At 45.0% G+C, this 22,171-nt stretch overlaps 1 protein-coding gene across 1 annotated transcript in view; it reads right to left on the bottom strand.

The window, feature by feature from the left end:
• The window catches only part of LOC307244573 (partitioning defective 3 homolog B-like), a gene marked incomplete at both ends in the record, with an annotated part of 251,215 nt that overhangs the window by 110,270 nt on the left and 118,774 nt on the right, over positions 1-22,171 (bottom strand). Inside the window, 6 exons of the mRNA XM_080019807.1 lie at positions 4,346-4,390; positions 6,364-6,509; positions 6,755-6,863; positions 12,075-12,192; positions 15,622-15,780; positions 17,957-18,148. Coding sequence (XP_079875933.1) covers positions 4,346-4,390; positions 6,364-6,509; positions 6,755-6,863; positions 12,075-12,192; positions 15,622-15,780; positions 17,957-18,148 — 769 coding nt within the window. The remainder of the gene's footprint in view (positions 1-4,345; positions 4,391-6,363; positions 6,510-6,754; positions 6,864-12,074; positions 12,193-15,621; positions 15,781-17,956; positions 18,149-22,171) is intronic.

Below are 22,171 nucleotides of genomic sequence, written 5' to 3'. Positions count from 1 at the left end.
GAGATAATTTCATGGCATCCATCCACCTTCTACAACACTTCACCCAGGTCGGGGTCTCCTCCAGCTCTTACCGGGGGGATCCCGAGGCGCTCTTGGTTCCCAGCTGGTAGACGTAATCCCTCCAGTGCATCCTGGGTCAGACCCAGACTCTCCTCCCAGTTTGACACGATTTGGTGCAGCAAATCAGAGGGTGAGCCCACACGCAAAAATAATTTTCACCCCAATCCCATTGTTTAGGTCACCACGCACACCCCCAGAAGATATGTGAGGGTGTACAACATTGTATATTTAAATAATGGAAGTGATGGAAGAAGTAGACAGACTTTTTACTTCAGTAAAAGTAATATCCTAACCCGAAATGACTCTTGAAAAAGCAAAATTACCACATTGACATTTCTACTTACACACAGCTATGCAAGTACTTGCTCTCCAGCAAAATGTACTTAAATTATTAAAAGTAAAAGTACTTGTCATATCCAGTGCCCTGACATAACAAAGACTATTTTTACGATGTAACTTAAACTAAAATAATGTCACCGTGTTGGAGAGGCAGTAGAGTAAAAGGCATAGATATTTGCTTTGAAATGCAGTGGAGTGAAAGTAAAAATCTGAAACGGAATACGGTCAGTTCAGAAACAGATGCTAAAATGTTCTTAAGTACAGTAACAACCTACTTGCACTTGCCACTACTAAATAACAGCCTATGTAAAGTCCGTTGAGTGCTCAGGCCTATCAATTTTTTTTTATCCAAAAATATAAAGCTCCCCACGTGTCCCACCAACTATCTACGCATCTCCGTCTCCCCAGCCCCCAGCTTGTCATCTCCGATGCGGAACTCTGTTTGGATATTGTTGTTGAGTTGACGTTTTGACACATTCTTATTATCGCTGTAACCGCGTCCACCGTGTGTTTCTGGCTGCCCAGCCACACGGACGGGGCCGCTGTGATTTCACTGATGGAAACCTCATGCTGCTTTCCGTATGCCAACACACGAGACTGTAGGGGAGTCAGACCACAATGGCTAAATGGGTACACACACACACACACACACACACACACACACACTGAAAGCATGCATGTATGTGCACATATGCTACACACTCTATTCACTTGGCATCTGAAATACATCAGAATTATAATAGAATATAAAATTCTCCTATGCTCACATTTTTCCACACAATAACGCTGCATTTCCATTACTAAACGCCGGTGTGTGTGCGGTTTGTGTGTGTGTGTGTGTGTGTGTGTGTGTGTGTGTGCATGGGCGCGGGCGCGCGCGTGCGTACGTAACTACTATGCGGCTCCTTGTGGTGTGGGGCCATTCCTCGAAGCAAACGCAGCTTTCCCATAAGTCATTTTTCCTTAGCTCCTAATTTCCCAGGCTCCCGCTCTCTCAGCGCTCCATAATCCGCGCAGCTGTGGAACGCCCCAGTTTTTCTAGTTTGCTTTTTTTTTTTTTTTTTTTTGTAAATCATATATCAGCTATAATAGCACCCTACAGGAAAGGAAAGCGTGCTGGACGCAAGCATAATGCCTTGCAGACTCTGCCGGCGGTTGGGGCGGTAGAAGCAGCGCGGCCCGGCAGGTTCAGTCAAACCAGAGGAGGGGGAGAGAAGCCTGCGGGAGTCGGGCTTTCACGTTGTAGTTATACTTTTGTTTGAGTTATTTTTTCATTTAAGTCCTTCAGTTATTAATCCCCCCCCCCCCCCCAAAAAAAAATCCAAATCACCCCCCTTCTTTGCCTCTTGGCCCCGCTACACACGGACAGATTTTCAGAGAAGCTCTATAAAAAAAACAGAAAGACTTTGGCCAGGAACAGGTATCGGGGACGTAGATGAAGTGAAAAAATTCAGGGCCCTTGGACTTTTTAAGAATTACGTTGGCTTTCCAAGATTTTCCATGATGAATGAATAAAAGGATATCACTATCGCTGGAGCACGTTCATGAGTAGCTCCTTGAGGTTTTTTTAAAAAAAGGGGGGGGGGGGGGGGAGTCGATTGCTCGACGGCAGCATCTCAGCAGAATCTCTTTCAAATCCCATTGCAGTCTGAAAGACCTTGACGAGGAACAGGAACGGCAAACACATCAATGAAGTGAAAAGTTGGAAAAACGACAGAAAGAAATGAGGGTGCTCGAAACGTCGGATCGGCTTTTCTGACGGCCCATAATAAACACAAATACGAGTATCGCACTAACGCTGGAGCGTGTTCTGCCCCAACAGCCTCTGAGAAGCGATTCTCCTCGATACTGACACTGAGGCTTCAGAGGTTTCAGAGAGTTAACTCAAACGGGCACAGCAATCCCACTCTCGCTCTCCTGACATAAAAGTTGCAATGGAATTAACAGAAAAGTGTGAAGAAGGGGGCCGGTGTGACGGAGAAGGAGAAGATGAAGAATGAGCAGCAGAACGAGAAAGAACAACGTCGGAGAGAGGAACGAGGAGAGCCACGAGACAGTCGGACGGAAAGAACGAGAAGAACGTGAAGCTCACGGACAAGGGGGAGGAGGAAGAAGAAGAAGAAGAACAACAACAACAACAACAAGGAAGGAGACAGACAGGAAGACAGGCACGTAGGGACAGAAATAAAGAAGAGTGCTGCTCTCAGAGTCGAGTGCAAATGAAATGGAGGCCACTTCAAGGTAGAGGGAGGAAAGAGAAAAGTTTGATATTGAAAACTTTGAAAATATAAATAAATGTGTCCTGATAAAGACACAGAGAGAGGAGGGGAGGGAGAGAGAGAGAGTATTAAGGCACCGCTGATCGCTCTCGCTTTTTAAAAGCAGTTCTCCACTTTATCATACATCTGCCTTAAAGAAGTGGCCATCGTCTCCTCCCGTCGCCGTTCTCCATCTCCCCTGCTTTTAAGAACAGAGGCTCATCTCTCTCTCTCTCTCTCTCTCTCTCTCTCTCTCTCTCTCTCTCTCTCTCTCTCTCTCTCTGTCTCTCTCTCTCTCTCTCTCTCTCTCTCTCCCCCTCCCCCCCCTCCCTCCCTCCCTCTACATCTCTGCAGTCCTCCAGCGACTCTCACTTTCATCTGCACTTTGGTCAAATTAAGGAGGGATTTAAAGAGGGAGGCAGAGAAGAGAGGAGAGAAGAAAAGAGTGTATAAGACGGACCGGGCGAGAGAGAAGAGAGAGAGAGGGGAGGCGTGGAGCGGCGTGCAGATGCGGGTGGAGAGCAAGTCGTCAGTGTGTGTTTGTGTGTGTGTGTGTGTGCGTGCGTGCGTGCGTGCGCGTACACTGAGACAGAGGAGACGGACGGAGGACAATGAGAGCCGGGAGATGAGAACTTTAAAAGCAGCTGGATGATGAGGGAAAAGAAAAGAAAGACTGATGAAGCGATGAAGGTGGAGAGGGGCAGAGCAGGGCGGTGTCTCATGGTGCAGAACAGCGACACCATCAAGGCTAATACCTTGATATTGATAATTGGACACCGGTTCGGGGACGACGGTTGCCTGTAATAGGAAATCTTAGTAAATCTGAGTAGAAATCCTAAACACTCGTCAGTTATGTGGATATTATGACCAAACTATGAAAATCCAGGAATGACATCATTTTACCAGGGCCCGACGCTAACTTCAAAAAGCTGTTAAAATGGCTGCTATAATGACCCCAAATACGATAATTTTAATTCACATTTCAATATTCTTACTTGCGACTCATTTCCTTTCATTTCTAAACATATGGAGGTATGCCATACTGATTATTATCGGTTTAACATCTGAAAAAGTGATTGACAACGGGGCAACCAGACCACACAAGGTGGACCTGGCAATGAGCCAACCAGGCAACAGTAACTGCCAGACCCTTTATACTGTAAAGCAGTCTTAAAGACAACATTTATCCATATCACAATATTCAGATCGAATTCCAAATCCCAGACGTAAACTTGTCTCACAGCACGAAATCGATAAATCCTCCAGCTCTAGCGATACCTGTTCGCTTGACAAAGCTTCAGGTGAGAGGAACACTACGCTGGTGCCATTGATTGGTCTTTCCTCCGCAATCGATCTCTTATTCTTACACATTTTCGCCCCGTCCTCAGGACGTTTGCTTTTTCGTTCTCTGTCTCTCTCGCTCTCTCTCTCTTTGTCTCTCTCTCTCTCTCTCTCTCTCTCTCTCGCTCTCTCTCTCTCTCTCTCTCTCTCTCTTTCATTTATATTTCCCTCTGTGTCTTTATTTTCCCGCTCTTAATTTTCCCTCCGTGGCTCCCTGGGGGAAAAGAGTTAAGACCGCTGCAGAATTGTCCTGAAAGCAACCTTGTTGAGCTGATAGAGATTGATGGAATAATTTGAGAGCAATTTGTCAATCAGGGTGCGTGCGTGTGCGTGCGTGTCCTCCTCACCTGTCTGGTGTCCGACCAATGAGCCCACGTTGCTCTCATCTGCTACTGAAACAAGAGAAAAACACAAGTTAATACGGGTTGACACACACACACACACACACACACACACACACACACACACACACACACACACACACACACACACACACACACACACACACACACACACACACACACACACACTTAACTCACACTCCCTTTAGCCCCATTCCAGACTTTCCGTTGATGTATTTTGTCTGCGTTGCCAGATCCCTGTTTGTATTTCTCGCTCTATGATTTCATCTCCAATGCTTCCGACTTTGTAACTCTTCTATCCCTTCCACATGTTCTCTCCTCACTCGTTCTGTTTTTCACTTAGTTTTCTGTGCCTGTCGCCCCTTCTCTCCACTTCGCTCCCGTCGTTCCCCCGCCAAGTCCGGCTCCAGTCTGCCGCCATCGCCGACTCCTCCCTCTACCTCTCTCCCAAAGGTTCCGCTTATCTCCCCCCTTTTGCCTCCCACACTGACCTGTTTACTCTCTCTCTGTCTCTCTCTCTCTCTCCCCCTCCCCCTCTCATCTTCCTCCCTACACTCCAGAAATCTCTTCGTTCTCGCCACTCTCCGTCATCACTGTAAGCCTCACACCTCCACCCGCTCCTCCCTTGCTCTCTTCCGTCCTCCTTGCACTCCTCCACCCTTCTCTCATTCTCCCCCATCCGCCCCTCTCTCCTCTCCCCCTGTTTCGCTCTCATCACTTTCCTTTCTCCGCACCCCCTGATCCCCTTCCCTTAACCTTGCTAAAGCCACAAGCCAGGCCCAGGCTAACAAGGAACACATTGACTGGTAGCATCATGCCGGACACACACACACACGCACGCGCACATGCACGCACATACACACGCACATACACACACATACACACACACGCACGTACACACGCACACAGTGGGCAACAATTAGCAATCGGTTGATTGTCATTAGAGAACTATGTGGCCATGAGACCATATTACTCATCGTTTTCTGCGGTGTGTGCATGCGTGCAAGCATACATGTGTGTGTGTGCATGCAGGCGTGCGTTCATGCGTGCGTGTGTGTGTGTGTGGACATCTGTTGGAGGCTAACCAACATGGCTACTTCAGCAGTCAAGCGGTTGTGGGATGTTGGCGCTGGGTGGCTGCCGTGTGCCTACGTCAGTTGACTGGTTTATTGATGCCACGTGTGTGTGGTATCGCACATGTGGCAGAATTATGCTATTGGGGCTTTTGTTGAGAACCATTGTCAATTATATGATAAGGAAACACATTCCAACCATCATGCAATCACACCAACAGACTGACACACACACACACACACACAAATACACAGATAATAATAGAGCATGTGTGCCCGAATAAACCATGGAGTAACTTTAACAAATGCTAAAACTGCAATTACTGTCAAAATTTACTGCACCTAACATTACATTATAACTTCATAACAGTTTAAGTGTGTATACACTGTCTGTGTACATGTGGACGTGTGTGTGTTTCAATGTGTGCACAATACTGAGTTTATAGAGAGCAGGTCTACATCCGTTCCTCCCTATGACACACAGCGTTTGGGCTGGGTTCAACTATGCAACAAGTTTCTGATTTAATCAGAAACTTGCTGCATAGTTGAACCACTAATAGTCACAAGTCACATAGCACAGTCATAAATAAATTGAAATAAAAATACTTTCTGTATTAGACAGAGTTTGTTCCATGAAATACGTATGTAATCTAAGTCAGATGCTAGGCTGAAAAGTTGGTGTCAATTATCAAATTATGTATAAAATGTAAATATATATTGTGATAAAATTGTACCCTGGAGCTTCTCATTGAATCAAATCCTGAGATCCAGCCTAGTACCCAGCCTGAGATTTTGGGCTGAGGAGTTTTAGCTCCACCCCAGATGCTGCATGGGTACATCCCTGCAGTATCCACGTAATATCTATGTATATCCATGCAGTATCCATGCAGTATCCATGCAGTATCCATGCATATATAGTGTTTTCCCCACCAGCGCGATGTTGGGTCTGAGTCGTACCCAGGTCCATGCTCTTGGAGGCTTTGATGTGCTGGTACTGCCGCTGGTTCTGACCCGGGCTCAGGGGCTGCGGGCTGGAGCAGGAGGGTCCAACCGGGCTCGGGGTCAGGGAGGTTTCCCTGGAAGACAGAAAGGTTTTGGGTACATCTTGTTTCTTTGGGTGGGAGGGCTACAACTATATTACTTAGATTTGAGTTGAGTTGATTTGAGTACATTCAATATAGAATTGTTCTTTTTTTAATCCATAGTTAACTGATGACGGAATACATGAGCGATTTTGTTGTTCAGCGGCAGATTTCAGGGAGGAAAAATAAGACTACACCTCAACAAAAAATTCTAGCGTCTAGAGATTTCAGACACACACCTGTAATGGGAGTATGAGTGCAGGACGGGGCCGCCGAAGTCGGTCTCATGTCGGGACAACTCCTCCTCGTCCTCTTCCTCATCCATGTGAGAGTAATTCCCATTGGTCACTGGTGGCAGGCAAGCAACCAATAAGTACTCGCTTTACCGATGCACTGCTATCATGCAACAGAATAAAACTGTTATTGTTTACAAATACCCTTGTATAAATCACTGATTAATTAATTTGCCCAATTCCTTATTTGTTTTAATAGATCAAAAAGTCAGACAGACAGACAGATGCACACAAAGACACTATCACAGCAGCTCACATAAAAAAATTGGCAATCATCATAATAAAGCAATGGGATAAAAAAAATAAACAACAAATAAAAATGCAATATGGAAAAAAGATATTTCACAAAATATATAACGGTATACTGTACACAATAAAATACACCAATGTACACTAAACCTAATGATAAACAACATATATGACCTAAAATAATAACATAAAAACAGTAAAAGTAAATAAAATATAAAAAACTAAACGACCCAAAAAATATGAGAAATGTGGTCTTCTAAAATAACTTATGAAATAAATAGTGAAGCAGACAGATTAACCTTACAATAAGAAAAAAAGGTAATGCACAATAAACCTAATCACACACATTAAATATAAGCCTACACAAATTGACAAAACCATTGAAAAATGCCATCTTATTTTTAGTCCAAAAAGGAACGACTATGAGATGTCTTTACTCAATCAATCAAGTTGAAACAAAATTTATTTCAGTGTACATTATTTAATTGGAAGGACGAAGAGGAGATACAGAGTAGGGATGCACCGGTTTTGAAATTCTGGGCCGATGCCGATGTTGAAAATAACAATTTGTCCCATAACCGATGACGATAGTGTTTTCCGAGCTCCCCTGAACGCAGCATCCATTACAGTTTTCCAAGTTCCCATGAACTCAGCATCACTTCCTGCTTGGAGCGCTCCACAGAGCCGTGTCCATGTCTTATAAAATTGATTGCGGATTGCAGATATACTTATGCGGCCGTTAATATAGCTGGGCGGCCGCCCTAGTAAAGTCTGTGTATGGGAAAAACTAGATAGACATCGGCGATAGGCGGACAGCAGCCAACAAGGTGAATATCGACCGATACAGATGTACGGACGATAAAACCCTGAATCCCTGACACAGAGACAGAGTGAAGGAAGGAAACACTGATAGAAACATTAGTATGTACCGCAAGACATGTATTGACGGAGGATGTTTAATCTTGAAATTAACTTGTGAAATGAAAAAGCGCAGAGGAAAGACGGTGAAACGGGCAGAGAGCGTCTCGGTGACTGAGCCAGGAGAGCTGCAGAGATTCAGGGCAGCGATATGGCTCTGTGCACGTGAGATAAACCGCTGTGTATTAATCTACAGCAGCACTGGAGATCACCGGTGCGCGCGCACGCACAAACATGCACACGCACAGGCGCACACGCACACGCACACACACACACACACACACACACACACACACACACACACACACACACACAGACCAACACGGAACTCAGGCTTACATCGATACCCATATCTGCTCCACAACACATGCTAAGGCTATTATGATCATTAAAGAGGCTGTAGAGGAGAAAGCTGCTGTCCATGAGGTATCAGTAATATAGACATTATATATATATACACACACATATATATGTGAATTATTAATATTCCGCGACTCGAAAAAACCTTGTAACGCTGTGGCTCACACCATACACCACACATCACACTCTTTCCTTTCAGACTGTAGACGTTCAGCATGGCCCTCCCAGACAACTCAATATCTGTTACATGGTCTACAGGGTATACTGGTGAGGGGGAATCTAACCACATGAGGTTGTAAAACAGTCACCCCGCCCTCCTTAATTATTTGTAGGTCATGGTTCTTCATTTGTACAAATGTGTATGATAGGAGGTGATTACATATTATTCTTACATTGGTGGTAGTAAACACACATTCATTTTCTTCAACTAGCAGTTGCACTAGTTTTTTGCTGGGGGGAAAAAAAAAACATGCTGTAAAAGTTTGCTAATTGCTAGACAGTTGAAGAAAGTTTTGAGAAACCCACTGCAGAATCAAGCATTTTTACATAGCAAAAAAATAAAAAATAAAAAAAAAATAAAAGAAAAGAAATCCCAGAGGAATTGATCATAGGGTGTGAGCTGCCGGCCTCCTTAGACACCGGTCAGCCGCCAAGTGCACAGTTCAACTGAACAAAGTCTATCAAGGGATATAAGGAGCACACTGGAGATGATTCTACCTGCTGGATGGACTCAGAGAATAACACTGCTGAATGCCAGACTCCGCGCACGCACACGCACACGCACACACACACACAGAGTATGGATTAAATCACTTTACCTTTCCCATTCTCAGCAGCTATTTCATTATGAATGTGCCGTTTGTTCACTAATGATGTTAGTATTGCTTCGCTTAGGGCTCAACTGACTAAGCACTAAAACTCACAAATGATAGCTGATTCCATTTAGAGGTGTGTGTGTGTGTGTGTGTCACATGTCTTGCAATATATTGGAATTTTGAATATTGCAAACTTCTAAAGCTTTACATTCACCTCTCTCCCTCTCTCTCTCTCCTTTCCTAGTGATCTAATATTTTGTCATTTATCTCACACCTCAAATCTCCCATGAATCACTTAATTTCCTCCTCACCTTTCAGCCGTTTATAAACTCCCTCCCTCATCCTGTCTCCCGCTGCTTTAATCAGCTCAACACGTGCCGCCCCCCACCCAACCTTTCCCCCTCCCACGCTCCCCGGCACACACACACACGTCAGTGTTCACTCCTACAATAAATAAGCCATTTGTTTATGTGGATGACAAATCAATAGCAGGCTGCACAGATAGCAGATAAATGAACATTCTCTCTCTCTCTCTCTCTTTCTCTCTCTCTCTCCCCACCTTCAAAACCATCCCTCTCCCGACAGTCTCTCCTATATCTAAAAGTTCACACACTGTTTCCACGGTGATGGCCATTTCCCTCACACACTCCGCTTGATATTAATTCACTATCTCAGTCTTACTTGTCATTTATGTCTGTGTATCGTGCCAAAAAATACACAATTTGATCATTTCAACTTTACTCATGTTATGAATCTGTAAACCTGTTGCACAATGTTGTGCACATTTTCTTTTATAATGGCCTCCAAATTGGCTTTTATCTTGTGGTAAACAGCTTTAATGAGTGTTGATGATAACCACGCATGTTAATGCTGTTTACATAAGTTGTCAGTACATCACACTTCGACCCCCATTTTCTAATCGCTTTAAACCTGAGAAGAGTCCAAAAACCTAAGAGAAGTCAATGTTAGGAATTCTCCGCCTTGCCTTCCCACTAGATACAGCAAGAGCCTCAGCTTTTCATCACTCCATTTAGTTCATTATTTGCACAAACACTGACGACAATGGCTGACATATAACCTTAATTTGTGCCAAATCTGACGCCCATATCACTTCATCATTTACGTTGAAGTGGCTTTGCAATCATATTTATATTTTCAACATTCCATCCAAATAATTTCAACCAAAGGTTCCCAAACGCGGCTCCTGAAGCCAGGCCACAGAAACAGAGAGGAGGACATGAAAAAAAGATGACGATGAGAAAGAGTGCATCTCTTATTTCTTTGCATCTCATTTGATGTACAACCATATTTGGAAAGAGAGAGAGAGAGAGAGAGAGAGAGAGGGAGGAAGAGATTTATGAATGCAAAAAGAGAAGAAAAAAAACAAAACAAACATCTGCATACATGCATACATAGGGAGTCATTAGGGTCAATTTATTCCTCAGAAAAAAACACACATCAATGTGAGATAGATTTCATAATTTTAATTTGGACTTCAATGGCGGCTGAAGACGATTCTGCATGTGAAGCAGTTCATTAGTTATTGAAATGAACGAAATAGTGCACATAATGAAAAAACAAAACAAAAAAAAAAAAAACATGCACTTGTGTAGAAAAAGACAAACACACACACACATACACACACAGACAGACAGACAAATGCGCACACACTCTGTCGGAACTAAAACCCTCTCCAGCCGAGGTGAGTTTGAACAGCTCAGTGTATTCAAGGTCAGGACTGTTTACCACACTCAATGAGAACAAACACACACACACACACAAACATCAGCTGTTTAACAGTAACCAACCAACCCTGAACCGTCCAGAGAACACACACACACGCATGCACGCACACACGCACACACACACACACACACACAGCAACCTTGAACACATGAACAAACAAATAATAGCGGCAGTGAGAGGGAACATACAAACAGTGAAACAGGCAGGCAGGCAGACAGACAGACAGACGGGCAGACCGGCAGACAGACAGAACACAGACAGAGACAGACAGACAGAGAGACAGACAGACAAGAGAGACAGAAAGGAAGCGGTCTGAAACAAACAGAACCCAAATAACTGGTTATTCTGGCCAAACTATTAAGTAGTAATAAGCAGAACAACCTTGGAAAAGAGATAACAGCGGAGAGAGAGAGAGAGAGAGAGACGGACGAGAGAGAAACGAAGTGGAGGCAGCGACGAGGGCAGGCGAGTCTCTAATTAAGGACGAGGAGCACGGATGGTGATATCCTTTTGTAGTTTGTTATTGTTGTTGCTGAGGTTTTGTTTTTAAGGTTGTTTTACATCCAAGTCATTATAATTATTCAACTTGGTCCCTGCTTTATTTAACGTACTGCTAACAATCTCGTTGCTCCTTCGCCGCTGGTAAGAGAAGTTAAATAGGTTACACCAGCTGGAAGGAAAATGAACACATGTCAGGGTTGTGAATTGATTTTGTGATGTTGTGGAGTTCAAAAAAAAAAAAGTTGTTTAGAATGTTTCAAAATTCATTTAAACAACTTTGTTGGACATTCATGGCTATTTCTTTCCTCAAGAATTCCAGAGGGAGGGATTGGTGGATGGACGGCTGGATGGGAAGGTGGGTGGATGGATTGGTGGATGGATGGATGGATGGATGGATGGATGGATGACTGGGTGGATGGATGGATGGGTGGATGGCTGGGTGACTGGGTGAATGGATGGCTGGGTGGATGGGTGGATGGGTGGATGGATGGCTGGGTGGGTGGATGGGTGGATGGGTGGCTGGATGGCTGGATGACTGGGTGGATGGATGGATGGGTGGGTGGATGGCTGGGTGGCTGGGTGAATGGATGGCTGGACGGCTGGGTGGGTGGATGGGTGGATGGGTGGATGGGTGGATGGATGGCTGAGTGGATACGATGGATGGGTGGATGGCTCACCATTAGAGGAATAGAGGCTGTTGGTCACCATGGGCGGAGTGGGATCGTTGGTCCGAGCGGATCCTGGAAAACCCTGCGAGCTGTCGAAGGAGCGGTTGGAGAAAAACCCAAACTGGTCCTGAAGAAAAGAGAAATAACCAAATATCAAATAATAACAATAAAGGATGTTTCAACACAAAACCTCAAGTAAGAAAGTACATGTATGTGATGAAAGGATGGATGGATTTATAAATGGATGGATGGATGAATAATACAGGAATCCGGAAGATGGGTTCAAAAACAGGTTACCTCTGTCTACACTACGTCCTTGGCTGCCCCTGAAATAATTTCTGTGAAGGGACACTTTTCACTTCTATATTTTATTGTGAATAGGGAACCAGGAGGAGTTAAAAGAAAGAAAGAAACAAAAATAATGACACAATGAGTAAAATGCATGTCATGTCTTGTCTTTCATCGAACCCTCCTTCCTTTGAATCACCGGGTTTCTGTTGAGAATGGGAGGCAGGAAGAGGGAGAGAAAGGAGGAAAGATGGACAGAAAGCACGCGGGGGGGGGGGGGGGGGGGTTCACGGGGAGAGGGTGAAGCTCCCCCCCTCGTCTGTCAAATCTTTCTCCTCGCGCCTCGAAAAAAGGGAGAGACCGTCGTCTCTCCCTCTCTCTTTTGTCTCTCCGTGCGTCCCCTCTGCCCCGGCCGGCCGGAGGAGCAGAGTGACGCCATCGCTGCCCTGAACCCATTCACACACAGGCAGCTGTCAGCGAGAGGATGAGGAGAGGAACACGGAGAGCCAGGACAGAGAGCGAGAGAGAGAGAGAAATAGAGTGAGGGAGAGAGAGAGAGAGAGAGAGAGAAAGAGGGAGAGAGAGAGGGAGAGAGAGAGAGAGAGAAATAGAGTGAGGGAGAGAGAGAGAGAGAGAGAGAGAGAGAGAGAGAGAGAGAGAGGGAGAGGGAGAGAGGGAGAATGAAAAGACAGTGAACAGAGAGGGATCAAGGTGAAGGACAGTGGGGACTTGGGTTTCTCACGGCCTGTGGGGTTCCCACTGTGTGCAGCTTTATGGATGTGTGTGTGTGTGTGTGTGTGTGTGTGTGTGTGTGTGTGTGTGTGTGTGTGTGTGTGTGTGTGTGTGTGTGTGTGTGTGTGTGTGTGTGTGTGTGTGTGTGTGTGTGTGTGTGTGTGTGTGTGCGTGCGTGCTGAAACGACAGTGAGTAACGTTTACATTCGCACATGCATCTGAACAAGGTGAATAACCGGAATAAGGTGATATTTTGAATAATGCGTTTGGCATTATTTCCATCCCTCAGCCCAGCCGCAGCCACATTAGGGGGCTCACTCGTTCAACGTCCGGGTCGGGAGCAGAAAAAGTGACGTGAACATCCTTTGCATCGAGCTTTTGCGGAGACTTTCCAGAAAATGTCAACAAATGACGACAAGGAAGGGCCTTTCATCATCAGTCAAAGTGTGGCTTCCTGCCTCCAGTTCTCTATGTTAACAATGTCGGCTCTAAAATCTGAACGGTTTGCTGTATCGAGATATTTCCGTATCGCATCCCTTCAAGGGGGAGAGGTTTTTGCTGTTTTTCCCTACAGGATTTGAGAAAAATTTAACTTCAAACTTCAGACTGAATTATGACACGAGAAAAAAAAATAGAACTTGAGGATCATTATCAGACTGGAATGAACGCGCTGGAAGACAAATGATGAAGGTGTCAAAACTATTTTAGCAGAATGTGATCAGATAAACAGAATAAGTTTGTTAATCGGAATATGCTCGGGGCTTTATTGGGATCAGATATGGATGGATGGATACATAACACCCAACACATCTGTAATACCCATAATATTGCCTTATTGGGAATCTGAGCATCACAGTGTTGTTACAGCTCTAAATGATTTATCTCTTAATTGTCCATCTTCAGCCTCTTCCCAGCAAATGTGTAGCTCGAAGACCCCGGCACCCCTGTCGTCTGTTCCTCCGACCCCCCGCTGAGCTCCACCCTCTTCCCTCCCGTCCTTCCCAGGATCCTCCTCTTCCTCAGCAGGGGGGTGGGGGTCCTCTACCCCGCCCTGACACTCCACTTGGACACATTCCATCAGCTTGTGCCAGAGCATTTGCAGCTATTTGTAGCTGTTTGGTGGTGAATTGAAAATCAAACAATATATATATTTTTATTTTTATTGATCTATTTATTTTTTTTTTTTAAAGAACGAATCAAAAGCTCTTTATTACAATTAATTTCATAACTGCTATCCACAACTTTAGAATCTTTTTTAGTCGTAATAGTAGTAGTAGGATTTGTTATTAAACTTTATATGTGGATGTATGTTTATAGAACCTGCATCGTTCTTAGAAATGATCTCAGAACCGCTGGAGACTGGACATTATTTAAAGGATTTTGCAATTTCTGTCTGGCAATTTGTGGGTCAATATAATATAATTGTCACCGTTTAATGGTCAAGATTAGAGCCTGTCTGTTTGTATGTGTGTGTGTGCGTGCGTGTGTGCACGCGCGGTGGAAAACAGACAAGGTTGTAGAAAGGAAGCCAGCAAATTGAAAGCAAATTAAATAATATCAGAGAAAAGAAACCAATAACCAATCACCAAACCAGAAATGGTCCTTTAATGGTCCTTTAATGGTCTCTTGTCCTTGGTTTTCCTCCCATTTAAAGAACAGGGTCAAAGATGAAAAAGGTCTTGAATGAAATCATACTTCAATTAGTTCAAATAATTTACAAATATTATTAAGGAAAATAAATAGTTCAATGAAGTAGTTATCCCCCTCCAAATACACACACTCTTTCCCCCTCTGTTTCTGTCCTTGTGTGCGCGTCTCCTTCACAAACTGCAGACAGCGCAAAGAGCAATCCCACCTGAGCCATTCAAATATATGCACATGTGTGAGTGTGTGTGTGTGTGTGTGTGCGTGTATATACACTCTTAGGCCTTGGGGGGGAAAAAAGGCATCGGCTCAACGGCTGAAAAACAAGTGAAGGTTCTATTGTCAGCCGGCTGCAATATCACTCCACCTCACAAAGAGGAGAGATACCGCTCAGTCAAGGACACACACCTTCTCTTTCACACACAGACACAGACACACACAGACACACACAGACACAGACACACACACACAAACACACACACACACACACACACACACACACACAGTCACACACACACACACAGTCACATCGAGAGGCTGAATGGCTGGTGTGCAGATGCTCTTTCCCTGCTGCCGTCTGAGAGAGCGAGGGAAGGAGAGAGCAGACCGGTGTCTATTTTAAAAGGAGAATGAAAAGAAGGACCGAAATGTCAGCCTCACAAGGAGCTCCCAGACGCTGGAAGTGTGTGTGTGTGTGTGTGTGTGTGTGTGTGTGTGTGTGTGTGTGTGTGTGATGTGAGAGAGTGGATATGTGTGTGTGCGTCCAGAGAAGGAAGAGGAAGTGAAAAAACCAGAGTCTAGTGTGTATGATGGTTTTGCATGTCCTACGTCAATTCCTCTGTGTGTGCGCGTGTGTGTGTGTGTGTGTGTGTGTGTGTGTGTGTGTGTGTACCTGCACAGTTCTCAGCACCACCAGTTGGATCTTCCCTCTCAGGTTGCCTTCCTGCGACATGGAGCGGCGGAGCGTCTCCATGGCGTCGTGGTTGGAGCGGCCGAGCAGCGACTCACCGTTCACGGCCAATAGCTGGTCGTTTACACGCAAACGCCCGTCCTGTGACACACACAGTATAGTATAGTACATTATAGTAAAGTATATACAGTATATTATAGTAAATTGATCAGAGGGGAGTTTAAAATCATCTCAGGGTGTGTAAAAATGTCTTCACAATAACAATAAATGGGCTATTTAAGACACCCGTTTATGAAATAATTGTGACATAGTTATTATTATTATTAAGAAGAAGAAGAAGAAGAAGAAGAAGAAGAAGAAGAATACAAAAACATATGAATGACTGGTTATGGTCCAGCTGAGGTTAGAAGAAAAGCATCTGTGCAGGACTAAACTTTATACACACACACACACACACACACACACACACACACACACACACACACACACACACACACACACACACACACACACACACACACACACACACACACACACACACACACACACACACACAAACGTTTAGTTGACAGTCACCAGTGGAACAATTCATTCCAAAATCCTGTCGAGGTAGAAGCAGATCAAGGTGAAGTGATGGTCAATGAGGATGTCTCAAAGGTTCCAATTTATTGAATGATGATTAATAATTAATACAAAGTTACTGTAATTCTCCCGGAAATCCTTCACATTCCAAAGCAATTGGCTTATTTTGCTGTTGTTAAAATGTAAATGAATTAAATCACTAATGATGACAAGGCCCATATGGTGTGTGCTATGCTTTTCTACTTTCAAATTAATGTCTGAGATTTAAAAAAAAAAAGTGATGCCACTGCATGACTGTTGGGGTTGTGGAAATATGGAAACATGTGTTCCTCACATATCCGACTTGAACCTTGGAAATTAACAGCAATTGTACTAGATTCACAATTACAGCACATCCTCCCTCAATGCCACCTGCCGCTCTTACCATCTCTGCCCGGGGCTGCATCGAGGTACAGGAACTAAACGAGGAACCATCTCGGCTCGGAACCTTCTAGAACGGGAACCTCAGCAGTCTCGAGTGCTGCGAGAAATATCAGCAATTTACTGGTATTTAAAAATTGAGGATTGTGTGTCTGGCCATCCTTGCCTCGCTTGTGCTGTACGACCAACTCCACCTCGGTGCCACCTCGCTTGTGGAGACCTTTTTGGGACCAGGAAGTATCCAAGTAGAACCTTTTAAGAAAAGGCCTGAGTTCCTGGTTCCTGAAAGGGTTCCAGTGGTGGTAAAGCCCCACCGGTCAAGTGTCGATTCCCCAAATAGACTCCTCACAATCAACCTGTTGAGTGATTTGTGTTTGTGTGTTTGTGTGTTTGTGTGCGGTGTGTGTTTAATTTGTTTTTACGTGCCCAGGGCTTTTCCTGTGTCAGCAACACAACAGCTGCACAGCTGTGCGTGTGTGTGTGTGTGTGTGTGTGTGTGTGTGTGTGTGTGGTATGTAGATGTCTAAGTCTAGGCTTCCTGTCTCCATCACCTCTAGTTATGTCTAGATGGCTTGAGTGTGTGCGTGCGTGCGTATGCCTATTTGTGTCTTTCTGTCCCTGCCGAGGCCCAAGAGGGTTCACGCCAGAAGAAGAGACCTATCCCGGGGTCAGACGGGTTGTCTGAGAGGTCAGAGGTCACCAGAACAGGCCCTGGTGGCAGCAGAGACAGCTGACACAACAGCAGCAGCAGGGTGCGACGGCCCCTCGGGGGAAAAGCATCCTAAACATCACACCTGCCGGATGACTTCCATTTACTTATTTGATTTAACCCATTTTAGTTTGAACATTAAATATTTTTCACTGACTCTAATTTGTATAATAATAATAATAATTATTATTATTATTATTAGTATTATTATTAATATTATTATTATTATTATTATTATTATTATAAACACTCTTATTATAATCATTATTAATAATAATATATTTGTAATTGTTTATGCGTCCTTTATATTTCTATTAGGGTCAAAAATATCAAAAAATTAAAAATAAATAACATTTCATTGATCTGATGAAAGAGTTAATTTGATGCATGTTTCACATGAAAAGCTAAAGTTCATCATGACTGCAGGTTTAAAACCTGCATAGTTTTTTCTTTGCACTTTCATTCCCTCAGGTATCTTTCGTTTTTACCTTTCAACTTTTTTAAATTAAAGAATCTGGCCTTACACCTTCATGATGCCCGTTAAAGATCTATCATGGTCATTTGACGAATGCCTTTCCACGGCGTTTCCCCTCATTGTCTCTCCACCTTGTAGGCCGCTCCTCCATGGATGATGGACTTGATGAAGATGCCCAGGTCGTCCCCCGTCTCCCTCGACTTGTTCCCCTTCAGGCTGATGCCGAGCCCGGCCGAGCCCGTGTCGTTCAGGGCCACCTCGTACATCAGCTGCTCCTTGCCGTCCTCCAAATGTACCACTGATGCACCGGGCGTCTCACCCTTCTGCGGGGGAAGGAGAGAGCCGATGAGAGATAGAGAGAGAGAGAGAGAGAGAGAGAGAGAGAGAGAGAGAGAGAGAGAGGGGTGGAGGTGGAAGGGTGAGGGGGTTAAGGGGGGGTTGACAAAGTGGTAGAGATGGAGGGGGTTGAGTGGAGAGGCAGAGCATGTATTTAAGGCATAAAAAAACCCATAAGAAATGGAGGAGAGAGGAGGGAGGGAAAGGGGGTAAGAGAGAGAGAGAGAGAGAGCGAGAGAGAGAGAGAGAGAGAGAGAGGAGAGACAGGTCAGTTCATTTGGGCATGAATAGCCTGAAAAAAGCCAAAGTGAAAGCTTTTCCATTTGACAAAAACCACCGCACCGCAGCCCCCGCCCCCCGGCGCAAAATCTCAAGTGAAATCTCCATTTTGCGAGGCTTTGAGGTTGCGCGCGATTGCAAGCAGAGTCCTTTCTTTTTTTCCTTTTTCATTTTTCTCCTCCCAAAAACGCATTTGGACTGGCTGCTTTCATATCACTTTTCTCCTACTCCTCCTACAATACCAAACAGAGCCGCATGCACATATTGTTGAAAGGTAATCGGAGAATAGACAGACACACGGCAAGAGAGAGAGAAAGAGAGAGAGAGGGATAGAGAGAGCGGTAACAAGAGCAGAGCGATGAATAGGACAATAAAAATAAGCAGATGAAAAATATGGAGAAGGAAAGGAAGGGGGAGGAAGTGAAAACACGGCTATGTGGAAACGTCTGTTATTAACCCCAGAAGATGCTGGAAAAACAGTGCATTTTGTCACCAAGGGGTAAGCGTGAGGCACTGCTGAAAAAAAATAAGAAAGGCAGAAAAAGGAAAGAAAAAAAAAAAAAAAACAGATCCCAGCAGATAAAAGTATATATTTGATATCTGAAATGCGAAGGCACGCAGGAAAAAGGTGCTTATTTTTTTTTACAAGGATTTGAATTTATCGGTAATGGTTTGAAATATAAAGGCGACCGAATGCTGAGTGCAGCTTGTATGAAAGGAGAAGAAGAAGAAAAACACACACACACACACACACCCTCTTCTTTTAGCTCAGATCATTGCTTATTTGACTTGTCAATACTTTTTATTTTAGATGTGTGTATTTTTTTATCTTGCCTTTTTTTTTTTTTTTTTTTTAAGTATTTGTGCCATTGCATCTAGAACAGAGTTCATCTGAAAGTAGTGTTCAACTTCTCAACCTGCAATGCAAGTCTATATTAATTCTTAAATCATCAAGAACTGCTTCAATAATATAAGAGCACAGCTTTTGGTTATAGAGAACCAGCACCAACCCCCCTCTTTGGAGAAATATTTATCATGTTTGGGTCTATAAACAACTTATCATCACTACTCCAAGAGGAGGAGAATCACCATGGGTGAGACAAATAAACATAGAAACAAACATGTACATGGAAAAATGTGAACATAGAAACATCAGACGACAACATGTATTGAAAAACAGTGTTAACCAGGTCCAGGAAAAAAGGAACTACAATTGGGCACGTGGCCTCTTCCTGTCACAGTTATGGCAGTAAATGAGGAAGGAAAGGAGAGAGGGATGAAACCAGGAGGGTGTTCGGGGGTGTGTTCAAAGCAGGTTCTGGTGGTGTATGTGCACCTGCGTGTGTGTGTGTGTGTGTGTGTGTGTGTGTGTGTGTGTGTGTGTGTGTGTGTGTGTGTGTGTGTGTGTGCGCACGCGTGTGCGTGTGATGTGTCTACCAGTGAGTGTACAGGACTTGTCCCAATCTGGCAGCCAAATATGTGGGCCCTCCACCACCCCCGACTACCGGGGAACCTGCTGCAGAGAAGCAAAGTAGCGGGAGCAAAGACCCACAGCCGCCTCCCGCACCACAACCCGCAACCACAACGGAAAGTAGCCTCCAGGGGGCTCCGAAAAACATCGACAGGGGGCCCATTCGGCCACTCCCTGGCCAACCACACCCACACACCAATCTAACAAAGCTCAAACCCCACTCGTCCTGCAAACCCTAGGCCTATTGTGTGGTGTATGTACTGAGTTTGGATTATGGCACTGGGAGAGATAGGCGAAGCACAACCAGTACAACGCAGGGGTGCAGCAGGCTGGGTAGCAGCCCCACCGACCCCACCCCGGACCCGACAGTGCCCCAGCGGGCTCCCCCCAACCCCCCCGTACCCAGAGGCACCCAACCCACCACTCTGCGCCCCCGAACAGAGGACCCCAGAACAGAGGGCGGCAGACTGCTCCTCACCCACAGCCCGGCCCCGCAGCGACGAGCGCCCGGGGAACCCAGATTACCAGAGAACAGATACCCGATCAGCCACGCACGAGGATGGGATTCCAACCCCCTACCCACGGAGACCACATAGGGAGCCTGCACCGAGCACACCCGGACAGGATCAGGTTCCTACCCGGGTCACGAGACCAGAAGGAACGCTTAACCACCTATAGACCTGCACCTGTAGATCTAGCTATGGTTTATTTTAAGGACAAAATCCGAACAATAACTTGTGGTTGGAATATACAAATAAGGACAAAAGGGGTCTGTGAAGTGGACCCCTGATGAGACAGAGAGAGAGAGAGAGAGAGAGAGAAAATCAATAGAGGAAAGACCAATTGCAGGAAATGAGGTAAAGGGAAAGATGCAAGAGTGGGTGTCTACAAAGGCTTTGTGATGGACACATGTATGTTTGTACATTAAAACTGTAGTCTACCACATTGGTATTTCCTACATTTATGTTTGTGTGTGTGTGTGTGTGTGTATATGTGTGTGTGTGTGTGTGTGTGTGTGTGTGTGTGTGTGTGTGTGTGTGTGTGTGTGTGTGTGTGTGTGTGTGTGTGTGTGTGTGTGTGTGTGTGTTTGTTCATGCATGTGTGAGCCAGTGTGCATCTGGATGCATGCCTGCATCTGTGTGAGTATCCATGCCAGTGTGTGTGTGCGCGCTTGGTGTATGTTTGCGTGGGTCAGCAGTGTCAGGTTTAGCCCGCGTCTGTCTGCGGGGATTGTGGGGTTTTAACAGCGTTAAGCCGACACAAAGTCCTCTACGCTGCAGAAAACTGTTTTCCGAGCTGAAAAAACTCAGCCAGCTGCCAGTCCAAACTCCAAGCTCCCCGACCTTGGGAGAGAACTTCAACGCGCCGCAGGACGCACACATTAACCAGGTTAGGACTACAATGCATTCATTAGATTTGCTTTTTTTGCCAGGGGGTTCGCTGTGATTTGGCAGCTTCCCGGTATTTACTTAAGTTATCCCACTCAAAATCTGTTCAATTGACCTCCAACACCTTGCAAAATGTGTAACTGAGTTTTCTTTTCATCAATACAGGACCAAGCTACATCTCAAGCATTAAACACCTGAGAAATGCCACTGGATTAAACCACTCCTCACCAAAGTTGGTACCTTTCAAAAATAGTACACAAACACAAGATATAACATCCCTTGAAAACACAAAATCCATCCCTTGGTGTCAAACATCAACACTGTGTACAATCAATATCTTGGAAAAGAAACACAAACACACACACACACACACACACACACACACACACACACACACACACACACACACACACACACACACACACACACACACACACACACACAAAAGGCCAATCAACGATTTGTTTAAACTCATGAAAGTATCAGTCCTGTTGTCTCCCATTCTGCGCCAGCATCATGTCCCTGCAGCAAAAGAACTATCCACACCAACACACACACACCCACCCACACACACACACACATCCACCCACACACCCACACCTTAATGGCTGGTGTAACCACTCCACTGGGATAGTGCGCCCACAGGGAACTCTCTCCACTGTCTCACTGAATGGGATGAACTGTTCCACAGAGAAAGACAACGCAAAGACACAAAATGCCACAGACAGCCATAAAGACTCGCACACTGCGACGGCAGACGGAGAGAGGGGGGAAATAAAGAGGAGGAGAGAGGGAGGGATAGATTCCAAGCAGTAGTGGTCGTTAGGGCGGCTTTAACGACTACGGACATGACCGCGTGTCCGTTCAGAGTC

The sequence above is a fragment of the Zeus faber genome (genome assembly GCF_960531495.2).
Source record: "Zeus faber genome assembly, chromosome: 18".
NCBI lineage: Eukaryota > Metazoa > Chordata > Actinopteri > Zeiformes > Zeidae > Zeus > Zeus faber.
Note: the sequence above shows the minus strand (reverse complement) of the source record. Positions and strands in the feature narration are given on the sequence as shown.